This window comes from Cinclus cinclus, chromosome 1 (assembly GCF_963662255.1).
Source record: "Cinclus cinclus chromosome 1, bCinCin1.1, whole genome shotgun sequence".
NCBI lineage: Eukaryota > Metazoa > Chordata > Aves > Passeriformes > Cinclidae > Cinclus > Cinclus cinclus.
The window spans coordinates 27,166,302-27,180,236 of NC_085046.1; the positions used below are offsets into that span (position 1 = coordinate 27,166,302).

General features: G+C 40.1%; 1 protein-coding gene across 1 annotated transcript in view; it reads left to right on the top strand.

Moving 5' to 3' along the window:
• The first annotated feature begins 5,658 nt into the window (after positions 1–5,658).
• SCIN (scinderin) overlaps positions 5,659–13,935 on the top strand; it is a 47,052-nt gene continuing 38,775 nt past the window's right edge. The window contains exons 1-3 of the mRNA XM_062495291.1: positions 5,659–5,857; positions 9,516–9,670; positions 11,167–11,328. Of these exons, the coding sequence (XP_062351275.1) occupies positions 5,659–5,857; positions 9,516–9,670; positions 11,167–11,328 (516 nt within the window). The remainder of the gene's footprint in view (positions 5,858–9,515; positions 9,671–11,166; positions 11,329–13,935) is intronic.

The window sequence follows — 13,935 nt, forward strand, 5'->3', positions numbered from 1 at the left end:
TTCTAATACAGATGGAGAAGATTGCTTTCCCTGGGTTCTTGGCACTCTCCATACTGCCATATCCAATATTTCAGGCACTCCTCCAACAGTTATAAGGACCTCTTGTTGGAGAGTTTGACCTTAGTAGATGTTGTTATATTTAATAAATGGGTCCAGAAGATGTCTGTGCTGTTTTCAATTTGTTCCTGAATTCTTGTTTCTTAGTAAAACTCTCTTCCTTTTCTCTCTTCCTCAGTTTTACTTAGATACTTTTAACTTTAATTACTGCACCGATGGTAAATGGAATTTTGGCTGTTTTCTTGTCCCTCTTTTCCAAATATTCAAAAATAACTTAAGCCGTCATCAAAACCTGTAGCTGCAATATAGAAATAAGAAGCTCACATTATCACTTCTTAGGACACAAAATATCATTAGGAAATTATGGTCAGACCAAATTTACAGTATTTTTAAATTCAAAATGGTAAATCATACTCTTTAACAATTACAGAATATCAGTCTATGCAGACAAATTCTGTAACTACCTTATAGTTACCTTCTTTAGCCTTACCTTAGTATTGCCTTCTTTAGCCTATGTATTTGAACTTTTCTAAATAATTAAATACATAAATAAAGAAATCAGGGTTTAATTCCCATCCATCTTTGCAACATTTTTTCACAAAGCAGTGTGCACCTGAGTCCCAGCAATACTGTGGAAATTGATAATGGTGGGTGAAAGAGGTTTCGTAGCAATAATCAAAGGTATCAATTGATATAAAATAGTCTTGTTTTAATTAAACTTTTTGACTACTACCTTCTGGTCAGTACTTCTGAATATTTTTCAATAAAGAATGGTCTTTCCATTTTTCTAGTTTATATAAACATACACTAACCCACTAAAATTTGAACTTTTTGAAAAGGGATGGATATTTCCCCCATGAATCTTGAGACCACTATATCTAAATATAACAAAGCAAACTTATGGATCAGTGGGATGGTCTTGGTGAAACTTACTGAGCCACATAGAGAACAGCATGATTTATTCCTTTGGTAGACCATAGGAGCATGTAATGTGGACAGGATGATTAATCATTGATGGGAAACATGGCAACATTTCTCTATCTAGATAGTCAAGATGGGTATAATGATGAGCCTGAGAATATATTTTCCTAAATCTTATCTAATCTTATGATTATCACATGAAATGCCATGTCACCAGAACATAAAGGAGAGACCTTCTGTCATTTGGAAGATAAGTGATTTTTGAAGGAGTACTTCAATTCCCTCCTTCTGATTTCTTGAAATATAATATGTAATTCTATAAGGAATGTTATGGCCTGAGATGAATATAAAACCAGAATTTCTTGATTAAACATTTATGCTGCTCATTGAACATTTCAAGGGAAAAACATAAGAAAAATTCAGGAAGCTATAACATACTTCATAATTAACACTTCATTTCTCCCTATCCCAATGTCAAAAATGTTTACCTAGATTCTCTTACTGAAGCCAACACTCAGATAGTTTTCTCTACATCCCCTACTTAGTCCCATTGCTGAAGGAGAACTTGGAGAATCAGAGCTTCTCAGCTTCTGGGCACGTGGTGCCTTTGCCTGCACAGATGAGAGTGGTGGGGACCACTGAAGAATCCCTCATGGCCTGTCCAGGCAGCACAAGGACCACCACAGGGAGTGACAGCACTCACTAAGCAGGTAGGAGCCAGCCAGTTGCCAAGTGGTGCACACGGTATAGCAGTGATCCTACCATCTCTATGCCTTAGACACCTGCCTCAAAGCTACACACTAAGGCCCTTTATTTACTCTGGGCTTGAAGGATTTAAGCCAGATTCCTATCTTGAAGAGAAAGGAGGACTTCATACCTTTATGCCAGGTTTTTGATACCTCTCATCTGGCAGCCTCATAACTCAGACCTTGCCAATTCAGAGGAAAGTTAGGTTTCAGTCTTTCTTCAGCATATTATCTCCAGTTGAAGCTGAGTTACCACACAGGATGGAAGAATAATGAGAAAATGGAGAGAATTAGCAAGTAGTAACAAAATGCCACAGCTTGTTTTGATAACTTGGCTTTTAAAGGTGTACCATCAAATTCTGCTTCAGCTCTTACATTATCAGTAATCATTATTCTTTAGATGAATATTGAAATAAGAATTTACCTCAGATCTTGGAACTGACACTTATTTAGGCTAAATCTGAAATAATTACTGACTTGTAACTCAGCAACAGAATAGATGAGAACAGAGGTTGACTTCTGTGACTGGGCAGGATTGTGCTTTTGACACACATACTCTGCATACAGCAAACTTTGTCATGTGAAACTAGAGGCAAAACTAAACATATGTAACCCCCTTGTTTAGGTAGGGTTATAGAGGTCAGGAGGGCATTTGCCAATTGTGGTGAAGAAGGAACAAGCTTTGTAGGAGGAAACACATGAGACATTTCAAAGTATTCTCTCCCCTTTTATTCCTTTACATTCCCTCCATTGTTAGCTCCTGGAACTCTAAGTCAGGCTTTGTAGAAGAACTTAAACCTTAGACTTTGTATAAACTGAAAGTTACTTCTGCTGTTGGGACTTAACTTCTGGGAACCTTTTTAGGTTCCTTGTGTCTGTCACCTGGAAACAACACCTTGTATTTTTGTGAACCTTTCCCCTGACTGGGACAAAAATCAGAACTCAGGACATTGCATTTTGGTGTTCTAGTGTATGGACACATGCTCTGCATGTATGCAGTATGTGACAACAGTACTTTGAGGGAAAAAGATCCCTTACTTAATATAACAAAATACTTAGGAAATAAGTATTAAAAATTAAATGGCAAAGTTTTTTATACATCCTTTTTTTTGAATCATACCATAGCTTTAAATTCAATACATTTGAATCTGCTTTTTCAAGGACTAGGTGAGGGGTACAAACATCTTCTAATGCTTCTGTGTGATCTATCAGGACCTGGGACAAAGACAGGCATTTAAAGCTGGCCATACCTCAAGCAGTGCAGCTGAGCAGGCAGAAAGCTGCATCTTTAGCCCATAACTGTGTTCCTGGGCTGTGACAGCAGCCAACTGCTGCATCTGGCCAAGGAAAAAATGTGATGCCAAATTATTTCTCCTTGCTACCACAAAGCTGTGGTAAAAACAGTGCAAGGCCTTTGCCATCCTTCTGAGAAAGCCACAGTTTATCAGCAAGATATAATCTTTAGTAAATTAAAAAAAATAATCTATGAAATCTTAAAGTAGTCCAAAATTCCATTACAGTGCAGTTTCTAATGAGTGTGGTAATTACTATTTGACCAAGGACTTCTGAGTCACAAAACCAATGTTATTTTTAGTCCTCTTCAATGACTATGTCAAAGGACATGCAAAAGCACATAAAAAGTAATTATAAATATTCTTTCTGAATGTGCAACTTTTAAGGTAATCCAAAACTTCTCCAAAATTTAACTTTTGATTAACCATGTTAGAAAGTTCTTGATTATTTAAAAATCTATGAAAATCTATCATGTTAACAATGTTAATTCTTACTTTTGCTACAAAAAAAGGATGGATCAAGACAGAAGATGGTACAATTTTCCTTAGAAGTGAGATTGCAAAAGCAAGATTTGCAGACAGTCAAAAATTAAATTAAATTGAAGAGTACAAACAAGTATCCTGGCACTTAGGATACAAATTTCAATCCAAGTTTTTCTCTGCCAGCAGCCAGTAAGTGATTACATAATCCTAGTAAGACAAACTCAGGCATGAGAAAATTCTGCTGTCAGTACTAACATCCTTTGTGTTTGAGTAGTGCCACAGACACTGAGACAAAACAATTAAACTATTATTGGGACTTTAACCTTTGTCCATTGGTGTGTGATACTGAGAATGGTCAATGCTAATCAAACAGCATGCACTTCATGCCAGCAAGAGCATACTTAGAGCAGTATTTGGTCTGTAGATTTAAAATTTAAAGCTGTAATAAGGAGATATAAATTTAACCAATCTATTCTGTGCATTCTGTGCACAAACAATTTTATCTTTGCAAGACAAGTAAAACATGTAGGAGACATGAAGCTGTGTAACACTGGGCTGGTTTGAGCTCCTATGTGGGCAAAACAGCACAATTTCAAAGTGAGTTCATCTGGACAACTTCAGAAGAAATAATAAACCCATACAATTATAGAGTATGTGGTAAGTTATACCCTCACTGAAGCAAACAACAATGCAAAAAGGCATGCAATTTTGCTCAGTGTAATTAAGGGAGTAAAAGTGAACAGAAGAACAATTGGCATAAATGTGGGGACAATTTTGAGAAATCACTTTTGAATATTTCAAAATATTTCTGATACCATATTGAAACTGGAGCTGCTGGAATTTTTTGGCTACCTCTGTCTGGCAAACTGATGACAGGGTGCCCACAAAACTGGGAGATGACAGTGGATGGATACACACAGTATAAGGTCATCTTCTGCCTCAATACAGTATAAAGATAAGACAGGAAGATAGTTACACAAATAGTTACACAGATATCTTAATTGTGGTGTGTTTTTTTAACTTTTTTTTTTAAACCAGAAAAGATGCTGTCAAGCTGCTTTGTTGCTTTGAGCAGGGCCTCTCCCACTTGCTGAGGGAGCCTTGATTTGCCTGTGGGTGGATACTTGCACTCTTGTATTAACTCGACAAAGCAACCCAGTGGGGAAATTAGGAGCTTCAAAACTCATCCAAGTGGATAAGATGAAGAAGCTAAACAAAATCCCATCTGAAATGTATCTTTTGATATACTGACAGCTTGCTCTGCATCTGCTTGTATTGTACCCAGACTGATCTGCCTATCAATATTAGATGGAAAACAGCGGTGATTTGCTATAGTTTTAGCTATAGTGATTTGCTATAATTTTCATATTGCAGTGGAAACTGCAATTGTCATGTTGATGTACCAGACATTTATAAAGGAGACAGACAAGTAGGAAGTAGGTTTAAAACCTTTTGGGCTGCTGCACAATTTTGGCAAAACACCAGCAGACCTCTTGAAAGTTTTCTGAGAACGGGAAATTTATAAAAATTCTGGGCTTCATCTGGAATCCCAAATGAAAGATTTCTCCTCCTCCTTCCCCCCAGAAAGATTCCCATCGGTATTGAACAAAAGAAATGAGATTAGTGGGTGAATGAGAGCTGTGCTGTGCCATTCCAGCCGGGGGTGAAAAAGCACTCCACCGCAAGTGCGAACTGTAGAATAGAAACTCTTTCTGTGATGGTATGAGCTGTTCATACAAAGCAGATGTGGTAATTATAGAAGCAAGCTGCACAATGCTACAACATGCGCAGACACTGGATTGGCCCACTTGTACTTTTCTTTCTTGTCTTTTCTGGGTTTTTCTCCTATTATTTTAGAACAGACAAACGTTTGCAGCGAGAGTGGCTGATTTTTTTATAACACCCCTGCTACGGCGCTGGGCACAGAAGCAAAAGGGATTCCGGGCGAGTTTGTTCTACGGGCGCGTTAGAAAGGAATAACGAAAGGACAGCTCATGCGGCCCCGGGCGCCGCTGGAAGGGCCGGGACAGGAGCATCGCTGCGCTCCGCTCGGCTCCGCTCGGCTCCGCTCGGCTCCGCTCCGCCCAGGGCCGGCCCCGCCGCGCCCCGCCCGCCCCGCGCTATAAGCGGGCGGCTCCGCTGCTCCTCCACTTCCAGCCATGGCTCCCGAGCCGCCCTCGCCGGCGTTCGCCGAGGCCGGGCAGCAGAGCGGGCTGCAGGTGTGGCGCGTCGAGCGGCTGGAGCTGGTGCCGGTGCCCCCGAGCCTCCACGGCGACTTCTTCGTTGGGGACGCGTACCTGGTGCTGCGCACGGAGCGCCGCGGGGACAGCGTCGCCTACCGCCTGCACTACTGGCTCGGTAGGAGCGAGGGGGAGCCCGCAGAGCCCACCCTGCTGCTGCTCGACGCCTCGCCGGGCTCCAGGGCATCGGGGCCGGGGTTTTCCCCGCCTTTCTCAGTAAAGCTGTGGGTGCGAGGCTTCCAGAAGAGGTGCTCGAGGTGGACGTAGGAGTGGGGCTGCCGCCAGGGATCAGGGTGGTGCCGAGCGTCATCCCTTCCGATGCTGAGGGACTAAGTGGTGGGGCAGTGGGGTACGGCAGAAAGGTGGCGTTTGCTCGCTTTGTGGTGTTTGTTTGAAAAAAAAAGTGCTGAAGTGTTAAAGTCAAATCTTGGCTGCACCCGACAGAGGTTCTGGAGTGAAATCCTGCCTTCGCTCCCATGAAATGTTTTCTTGCCTTTGTTTCCATGTGGATGAAAATGTCCTCTTGGCCGTCTCCCTGTCGTGTTGTTGCCCTGGTTAGTGTCTGGGTATGTCTTTTCCAGCTACATTAATTTTGCTTTCTGATGGTACAGAGATCGCATTCGAAGACACCGGGTTTTCTTTAAAACCTCCTTAATATCAGTCTGAGAGCCTACTGGAAACTGGTCTTTTGCCTTGTACCTTGACTAGCCCACCTCATATCAGAGCTGATGCCTGGCATAAGATTGTGTTTTATATGGCTTCCTGATCCCCTGGAGGTTTCATGTGACTTCCCCGTCTGGCCGGAGTCATCCTGCCGCCGTGTTTGCTGTTCAGCTGCTTGAAACTCACTACTTTTTTTCTGGTTTCACCAACAAGTTTGCGTTTGTAGGCAATCATCTCCGTGAATGCACATAAAGATAGGTGTATAAACATTACCGTGCTTGAGTAGCTGCAGTTCTCGTTGTACTTTTGCATACATTGAAAAATAATTGCAGATAAGGCTGGGATTGTTTCTGCATAAATGTTTGAGTGTTGGATTTTCCATGTCTTTGGAGTTTTCTAGCTGGCAAGCACGATGGTGTCTGTCTCTGGTAAAAGTATAATCACAGATGGCAGTGTGAATGAATTTCTGGCAGAGACTTTTCTATCAGCAGTGCTGCTAATTAGTAGCAGGGTTTGGCTGTGTAGACCTTTGTTAATGAAGCTGGAACGACTCGTGTCTTAGCGAAGGTCTAGTAGACACATCACAGGGAGTGAGGTAAAGACTGTTTGCAGCCCTTGGGAAGGGATGGTAGAACAGTGACTGACAGTTGCAGCAATTAAAACCTCGTTGCTGGTGGCTGAAGAGCTTTAGTTGTATGCCTCGATGCACCTGTTGTGCTGACAGGGCGCTATCTAGATTGTCTAAATGGCTTCAGGTGATCTGGGCACCCACTGTTGTTGCGCAGTGGGGAGGCTCACTGCCGGTAAATCTTTTCCTGCTTGCAAGATAATTCAGCAGCGGGGTGGAAAAACAGCAAACACTGCTGCACACTTAATAGCAACAGGAGACCAGGACTGCAGGCAAGGAGTATTGGGGGGGGAGGGGGGCACTCGCACTCAGGGCAAGAACCACAGAATCATTTTGGTAGTTTTAACTGATACACGTGGCTGCTATGTACACCACACTTTTCCCTTGTAAGAAAGACTGCCTAACCTGTGGGCCAGGAAGGTCCCAATAGGTCTTGCTGAAGACTTCCCATAAGTGCCTCTGAACAGCTGCAGCAGTCACTATCACTCAGACTTAGAAAGAAAGAATTCTTGTTGTGGGGGAACCATTGCAGACTTTGGTCTTTGGTACTTGCAAGGGCCTTGCCATTTGGTAATGCAGTCCTACTTCTGCTTGTCATCTGTGGTATGTTATGGTGGCTGTGAGTGTGAAGGGATTCTGACCAGCCAAAAAAGACCCCCAACATCAGATTTTCCTGTTATATAGTGGCAAAGGTCTCTCTAATTTCTTGTTCAGGCACATGCAAGGGATTAAAAGAAAATCTAGATGATGGAAGTGTAGTCTGTGACCTCAGTGTACTGACAGTCTTCAGCTGTGACTGGCATCCTATGGGTAAAGTGACTCCACAGTTGTTCTGCCATGCTGAAACTTCCTATGGGAAAGCTGCTGTTTTACTATGTATCTCACATAGACTGATGCTGAGGTTGGATAATTTCTGAGCAAGCCAACCTGTGTGTCATCAACATTGTTGGCATGGCCAAGCAATCAGTGTGGGTCTGTTTTGCTGCAGCTGTATCCATTTTTAACCTTGCTCAGACATCCTGACTCAGTTGTCTCTACTGGCACTAGCGGGATGCCTTAGTAGCTGTACTAATCCTATGGGAGCTGTCTGGACTTGAAACTATCATTAATGGAAACACCATGCACTGTGCCAGTATGAAACTACTTGTGCAAGTGAGATTGGCTATACCCCACTTAGTATCTTTAATAAAATCATGCATGGTGTTCTTAAACTATTTTTTAACCCTTGTCCCCAGCGATGAAGCCACAAGATCTGTCCAGGGTCTGTTTGCTAAAAACTTGCTCTTTTTCCTTTATGCTCTGGCTTATGTATAGCTGTTTGTGCCTCAGACTGTAAGGTAAATCTGATTTTCACACTTAAGCTTGGACTGATGCTCACTTGATTTTTTTTTTTTTAATGGAGTTTCACTGAGTATTTTATTGCATAACAGCTGTGAGACCAGGTCTGATAGTAGCTCTTATCTCTGACTCTCTTCAAAAACCATTTTTTTTAACTTTGAACCCTGCTATGTAATTGCAAATAATAATTTAGAAGGATCTAGCCTTAAAGTATATGATTACCCCTCTTTAGAAAAAGAAACAAAACACCCCTAAAATCTTCAAAACTTTACCACCAACTTTAAGGTGGTACCTAATTCTGAGAAAGCATACTGGAACATAGCAAGTTCTATCATGGAGTGATTGGGAACCAAATGGAAGAGCTTACCTTTCCTTTTTCTTCTATAGTTACTGAGAAACCTGTTTATTTAGACTTGATTCTATTTGTGCTTTTCTTGAAACAATTAAAACTGCTGAAAATGTTCATAAAAATGTGTGGGCACACATTAAAATCTTTGATTTAATATACAACGTGTTTTCAGCATGTACAGGCATCAGCACAGTAGGTCAATAGGCCATTTGCCACAGTCTTGGGAATAGGCTCATCTCTATAAGGTATGAAACAAAGTGTGACCTCATGAAGCAAATATCTGAGCCCCAAAGATACTTTTCTTTCTCCCAGCTGTACCAGGCAAAATATCTTGCTGGCATTTTAGTGTCAAGAGGACTGCTTTTAAATTATTTTGGCTTTATGGCTTGGTGAGTTTTCTTAGAATAGATGTATGTTTTACCATCCAGACAGTCCTTTCACATGACTTTTTTTCTTTATTTGAACTTGAGCTAAAAGTCCAAAAATCCTTACAGCTAACACTTGCCATGCTCAATTAAGCTCAGTTAAATTATTCTTTTGTTCGAAGAATCGAAGAGAAGATGAACTTCACTATTTTTCCATCTTTTTTCCTTATGAATGCAGTTTGACAAGCAATCAAGAAATGGTTTGAAGATCATGTTATTTAATGGTGAACAAGGTTGTGATTCAATGCTTTGGTTCCACATAAACATGGGTTATACAGCCTGCTGAAGGCAGTGCCCAATTGTTGAAGAAAAAATTTCTCTAACAATTCAAAATTATATTAATGCTTTATTGACATATTTGCTCTTATTTCAGGGAAAGAGTGCACCCAGGATGAAAGCACAGCTGCAGCTATCTTTGCTGTTCAGATGGATGACTATTTAGGAGGGAAGCCTGTGCAGAGTAGAGAAATTCAAGGCTATGAGTCAACTGAGTTTGTGGGTTACTTCAAAGGAGGAATTAAATACAAGGTAAAGAGTCTGTTGAAATACATTTTGAAATTGTATGTAACATTTTTCCCTACATAAAAATCAAATGTTTTTCTTTGTAAATAGAGATTTTTAAAATAGTTTATTAATGCTTTGTGGGTTTAGATCTGACCTATGCATCTTGAACTGTAGGAGTCCCAGTGCTTGTACAGAAAGCAGCAGCTTGTTTGTCAGTGCCTCTTCTGATATGTGAAAATATCCCAATTTCTTTTTCCCCAAAATAAAGCTGTCCTGAAATTTCATACTTGTGTGTCTGAGAGTTCACAGTAGAGACTCTCTGTGTCTGGGAGGTGTTAAATCTCACAGAAGTAATTTTTTTTTCAGACCAAGTATTTTTGTTCAAATGCAGAGCCCTGTGTGCTCAAGTGGTTAGAAACATGAGTAGAGTGGGGAAAAAAACAGAACTAAAAGTTATGCTTTTGCAATCCTACTGCAGTTTTTTTTCTGAAGTAGATAAAACAATCTCCTTTTTTTTTTTTGAAAAATTTTAGCTTTTGGAAAGGTGTGGTGTCAGTGTCCTTGTGTCACTTCCAGCAGCAGAATTGCTGAAAAGTAACTTTTTTTTTTTTTTGGCAACATCTGTGGGTTTTTTTAACAGTAAAGTGATGTATCTCCTGAGAATATCTCCATAGTAGAAGCTCTGACAGCCATGACTCATTCTGCCTTTTTTTCCTCCATTATGAAGGTTTGTAACTTCTCTGTGTCTACACAACCAAGCTTTTAACACTGCATAGGTGGGGTTGGCAGTGATATACCCAAACTTTTACGTTTTAATTTTTTTTTTTTTGGTGATTTCAAGAGCCACTCTCTGTTCAAACACAAGGGCTAGGTCTCCTGGAGGAGTGGAGAATACTGCCTCACAGAGGCAGACATCCAAGCCAGTTTACAAGATTATGCCTATATTTACACTCACAAACTGTAAATCAACAGTTTGCTCTCACTTGGCCTAGTTTGGTTCTCTTTACCAGGTTGACTCCTATCCCAGTTGATTCTGAAATATTTTCAGCTTTAATAAAATTATAGAGCTGCTGTGGAATTATCCATCCATCTACATGTAACCAGGGACTAAAACCACCTGGACCTCTGAGATTCAAGTTTGGAAAACTTCAAATGGAGCTGCATGTTTCTCTCCTTTTCCTCAGTCCTTGACTTTTGTCCTAACAATTATGTTCAGTATTTTCATCCTCTGAAGGAGGCTGGAGAGTGCTGTAAATTCTGTGCTTTTACTTTCACTGTTTATTTGAAAACCCTTTGAAGGAGGGTGACTTCTGCTCCCTTGGCTAAAGTCCACACCTGAGAGTTCAGCAGCAGTGGTGTCTATGTTCAGCACTCTTGAATGCTACATTACTTTGGCTTGCTTCTCATTGCATAAACCAATTTTTTTCCACTGCAAGCTCCTCATCTGTAGCCAAAAACAAAAGTAACTTTGCAGAAATGAAGCTGAAATAAAGCTGGCTGCTTTGTTTTGCTTTATTCAGGCAGGTGGTGTTGCCTCTGGATTTAATCATGTTGTTACTAATGATCTGAGTGCTCAGAGGCTCCTGCATATCAAGGGCCGGAGAGTTGTAAGAGCCACAGAAGTCCCCCTGGCTTGGACCAGCTTCAACAAAGGAGACTGTTTCATTATTGACCTCGGAAATGTAAGTATTTTCTAGAGCAAAAACACTGAAAAGTAAGAGCTACATCCCTTCCAGGGTTTGAGTCATCTCCTAAAATGCAAAACTGATTTTGTCACTTGTGAACCAGCAGAAAGAAATAGCTGTAGAAAATTAATGTCACAGCACTTGGAAGGTTTCAAACTGTCTTAAATGTTTCCTGAGATGTGCACAGATTATCCCTCAAGAAACAGTTCTCTTTCCCATTTAAGGCATTGGGCTTTTTCCCTGCTGGTTTGAACAGCTTAAGCAGTTCACTGTAAGTCCATTCCAAGTTTGGCACCCTCTACCAGATGAATGGGATCAGTGCTAGTGTTCAGAGCAGAACACAGATTCAACCATTCTCTTAAGAGCATTTCTTCAGTCATCAAACTTTGATAGTGACAGTTGACCCTAAAGAAATAGCTGCAAAAGTGATTATAAAACTACTTGAATAATTCAAGATATCATTTGAGAAGCAATTCTGTGCTTCAAGACTTTCTGCTCTGAACAAGTAGAGTCAGGACAGAACAATATCAGCACAGACTATAATTCTGCTACTTCATGTGGCTTAAAATGTAGTGCTGTCACCTCAGAATACATGCTAAGACTTTCTGATACTAAGAGTAGGAGCTAGGATGTAGTCTGCACTAATTAGATGCTAGTTACCAATTTGAAATTATTCCCACGTCTGAAACGCTCACATGTATAAAATGGAAAGCATTTGAAAGGAAATAGTTTATCTGCAGTTGATTTTGACTGTAGTGTTTCACAAGTAAGTGGTCGGCTGCATCAAGATATCAGAGTCAACTGACTTATTGTAAAATGGGCTCTTCTGAATTCACGGTGTGTATTTGGCTTTTTTCTCTGAAAGAGTCCCCTAGCATGAGAGTTGAAGGTAATCAATATAGCTACTTGATACCAATATGTCTTTGATTTTTTTTTTTTTTTTATGTTTCACAGCCTTCAGATTGAACACCAAATAGTGTTTTTTTAGTATTATCCTATTCCTCTTATGTCAGTGTTGTTTAATCGTCTGGAGCAGCCTGGTCGTCAATATCCAAAGTAATCTCTCAATGTCACTTTGCATAGAAGACCCAAATTATCTATTCCTTTCCAGAGTTAACCCATGGGAGGTGGAAAGTTTGGAATTAAACATTGCTGGAAAATGCTGCTTTTGTATTAAGGCTGTAACTGGGCTTTAGTTTTCTGGAGTTCACCTCCCATGGACACGCTGTGGAACTGGTTGTACTCCATGAATTCAACTTATTCTGACCCTTACTGTGCTGCAGTTACCCTGACTACCTTGAGTAGTTACTCAGGCCACGCTGCAGGCTTGGCAATGACACTGATGAAAGGCACCATGGTTGTATTGCAGTATTACATGTATAGATTGGGGCCCATCCCTTTTGGTGAGAGTGCTGTCACTAAGCAATTTACATGTAGTATGGCTTTGGAGTCCTTACCTGATACTGAATGTACATTGGGAGATTTTTTTTTTAGTGTAATGTCACTGGTTTCTGAGTCACTGTTTGACGAGACAAACATCAAGCAGCAATGCCACATTGTGCCTTTGCAGGAAGATTAGATGTGAACAATAGCTAGATTCCATTTTTTTCTCTTTGCCATTCTATAGGAAATGTTAGTCAAATCACACGACTAAAACAGTTCTTGGTCTTGTCATGTCAGTTGTGTCAGAGAGATGGGTTTTTTTGGACATACTGACAAGGAGAAAAGTGTTTTAGCATCTAGATATTCATAGTCACAGGTTATTGCATAAACCAGAGCAGGCTTATGAGAGGTGAAAATGTGTGACATAGTTCAGGATGAAGATGCACAAGTCCAGTGAAGTACCTCTAAATAAATGGGTGTGATAGAAAATGCAATGTCACAGGAGAAACCTTGCTCAAATTTATAGGAAGTGTATTTTAAACTGAAATATGAAATAACTATACTTCAGATTGAAATTTTCCATGACTAGAGGCCCATGCTTTGAGTCTTTACAGGTGCTCTTCATTGAATTTAAGGTTCCTTTGAAAAAAAAGTATTTTGGCTAAAGTAGATTCCTTTTCTTAACAATTGAAATAAAATAACTCTTAAATAGGGTTGTTTTTGAGTCTTGGTATTTATTGTAGACCACTGCAGACTCATAGTCTAAGAATAATGAACGGTAGTTGCATAAAATAATGAGTTAATAGTCAGTACTTGTAATATCGAATTATTGTAGTGTGTCAAGTAAGATGAATTTCCAGGATTTGCTTTCCCCAGTCTCTTAGCTAACCAGAAGGATGGTCTCTATGGGACTGAAGAATTGCTTGTGCTGTCAATTTCCTGTTATATTTTATCAAGCCACTTAGTAATATAATAAAAATCATTTCAGTTTTCCTATTGAGCTCAATAACTGCAGTATTTTAAAGTCATGATTTGAACAGATAAGGGGAAGTTATGAAAGATAATAATGAATAGGAACAAAATCATTACTTATCACTAGGATTTCCTTTACAGGATAATGCTTTAAGAAAAAAAGTGTGTGAGGGCATTTCAAGCTAGGTTCACATATTTATAGTTCAAATTCTGATGCTTATCTCATACCTATATCATAAAATAGTTTTG